The sequence below is a fragment of the Pteropus vampyrus genome, unplaced genomic scaffold (assembly GCF_000151845.1).
Source record: "Pteropus vampyrus isolate Shadow unplaced genomic scaffold, Pvam_2.0 Scaffold137, whole genome shotgun sequence".
NCBI lineage: Eukaryota > Metazoa > Chordata > Mammalia > Chiroptera > Pteropodidae > Pteropus > Pteropus vampyrus.
This window is the reverse complement of record NW_011888918.1, coordinates 4756627-4759012: the sequence shown is the minus strand read 5'-3', so window position 1 is coordinate 4759012 and position 2386 is coordinate 4756627. Positions and strand designations below refer to the sequence as shown.

General features: G+C 47.7%; 1 protein-coding gene across 1 annotated transcript in view; it reads left to right on the top strand.

Annotated features, from left to right (window-relative positions):
• The window catches only part of LOC111744550, an 18421-nt gene extending 16099 nt beyond the window's left edge, over positions 1-2322 (top strand). The window contains exons 12-14 of the mRNA XM_023535197.1: positions 784-857; positions 1785-1901; positions 2101-2322. Coding sequence (XP_023390965.1) covers positions 784-857; positions 1785-1901; positions 2101-2322 — 413 coding nt within the window. The remainder of the gene's footprint in view (positions 1-783; positions 858-1784; positions 1902-2100) is intronic.
• Positions 2323-2386: the final 64 nt, after the last annotated feature.

Here is a 2386-nt window from a genome sequence, read left to right as displayed (position 1 = left end):
TGAAAAACAGGTAACATTAATATCTACCTTTAGGCATTTTTAGTGAGAATTAAATGAGAAAACATAAGTGAGCGCCTTAGACCAGTACCCACTATGCAGTCAGTTTTATCGTGGTCTAGTGTATGATTATTATTTCAGAGTATAGGCTTCCACTCCAATCAACTGTTTGTCACACCTTCACTGTGTGCCTGGCACAGTGCCTGGTACAAAAAATGCACGCATAAATAAGACATAGTCCCTGGTCTCAAGGAACTCACTATCCAGTAGGGAAGATGAGGCCATTTACATAGTGAAACGATGCAAGATAATATGTGATGAGTTGTTTAAATGTGAGCATGGCAATGTGCAAACAGGAGTGCAGAGAAGGCATAGTCAAGAGGGATAGGATAGGCTCTGTGTAGGACATGTACTGAGAGCAGGGAAGAAGGGTCTGATTTAGGAGAGGGAATTCACACTGAAGAAGAGCAGTGGTCACAATTCTAAAGGTTGAGATGTGCAGAAGGTGAGAACAACAGCTCAGCTGGCCGGGAATTTGTGTAGGCAGTCATGGAAGACAAGGGCTGAGGCTCAGGTGCCAGCTTGATGAAAATACTGTTTTAGGTCATTCTTCAGACTAGTTTGAAGCAGAGGGATGGTGGAAATAACCTCTGGGATTCCACCTGGACTTTGAAGACCAGTACTGCACTTAGAATTCTTCCCATCAGTCTGTCTTCTTATACCACCAAAACAACAGAGAAGGAGGGAGGAAACTGACCCCCTGCTGCATGTTTGTCTTTTCTGTAGTGCCTCAGACAGAAAAACTGCAGAGCGAGGTGATGCATTCAATCATCAACGTGATTCAGGAGGACTTCAAACCAGTGAGCAGAAAGGCAGAATGTTCGGGCTGGGAGGGCAGGCAATTGCTTTCTTGAGACCTTGAGGTCCTGTAAAATGGAGAGGAGAAAATTAGGGAGGATGAGGAGAAAAGTAAGGCACCCTTGCCAAGCCAATTCTGGCCTCCGACTGCTGCCCGTGGCTTACGCTTGGGCTTTTTAAAACCTGAGAAGGGTTTGAGAAGTGAACAGATGGTTCTTTCCTGTTTTCTGAACCTTTTCTGTGGGTAGCATTGTGATGTGCCCAGTGGGGATATGGAGCTCTAAAAGATACTAATTCTGCCTCCTGAGAATTCTTGGTTTGCTGGGGGAAGGCAGCCCTCAAACATCCCATCTGGCATGGGATTGAGAAGCCACATTTTTAACAAGCTCTGCAGCCAGGGTTGGAGACAGCAGAGACTGCTTCCAGCTCTGGATCATGCAGAACAGGGGAGCAGTGATTTGGGGTGCCAAATGTGCAATAATAACTGCATCATCCCTAAAAACAAAGTCCTAAATCTTCAGGTTAATAGGTAGCCTAGGATCTTGAGGGCTGGGTCTTTAGGACTTGTGGGATTTGTTCCTGACTTTCCCTAGGAAGGTAAGAACATGAGACCTTTCCTGGACTCAGATTCTCGCTCTACCCAACACTCTTGCCAATTTTCATATCCCTAGGGAAATAAGGTGGGAGCAAGACAAGTGCTTACAGTTCTCCAGGAGGATGGTAGGAGCCGAAGTGGTTTAGAATTTCAGGGTGGAGTACAGACTTGGTCAGTTTCAGCAGCTAGTAGTCTGTTATCATCCAGAGCCCACTGAAGAGTCACACTGAGCTTGGAGTCAGGAGATCTGAGCCCCTCACCTGTTCTGGCCCTCTCTGTCCTCACTTGGAACATGCCTTCCTGTCTATACATGTGATGATCTGTGAACCCACAGGTGCGGAAGCCCCTCCTGAACTTCATTGAGATGCTGGGCCAACATAACTACTTTGCCCTGCCCCAGGGGGACATCATCATCAACTACATCATCAAGCTCAGTCAGTCCGACTCTTCAGTGAGCAGGGACCAAGCAGAAGGGAGACCAATGGGGGGCAGTCTTCAGGGGAGGGAGCAAGAGGAGGGCACGGTTGGGAACAGAAGGGCACATGGGAAGGGCTTTGGCCTCTAAAACCTGAGCAGTGAGCCAAGAGAGGCCTCGAACTGGGGGACTTAGCGTTGGTTTCAGATTTATACCTTTCCTTTTCTTATTCCAGAATGAAGAGGACATGGGAATAATGTGTTTCAAAATCCTAAAGATGGTACAAGCAGCTAGGGTCAAAGAGGCCTCTTCATTTTCTCTTCCCCTGGCTCCCCAGATCACTACCCTGACCCCCCAGACTGCATTCTACACCTTACCCCATATAATTCCTTATACTATCTCTTCCACCCTTCCTCACCTCCACCTGGTCCCATTCAAGTGCCTGGGGCTCCTCTGAGAAGTGGCTCAGTAGAGCAGAGTCACTGGGTGGTGAATCTGAAGGCCTGAGCTTGAGTCCCACT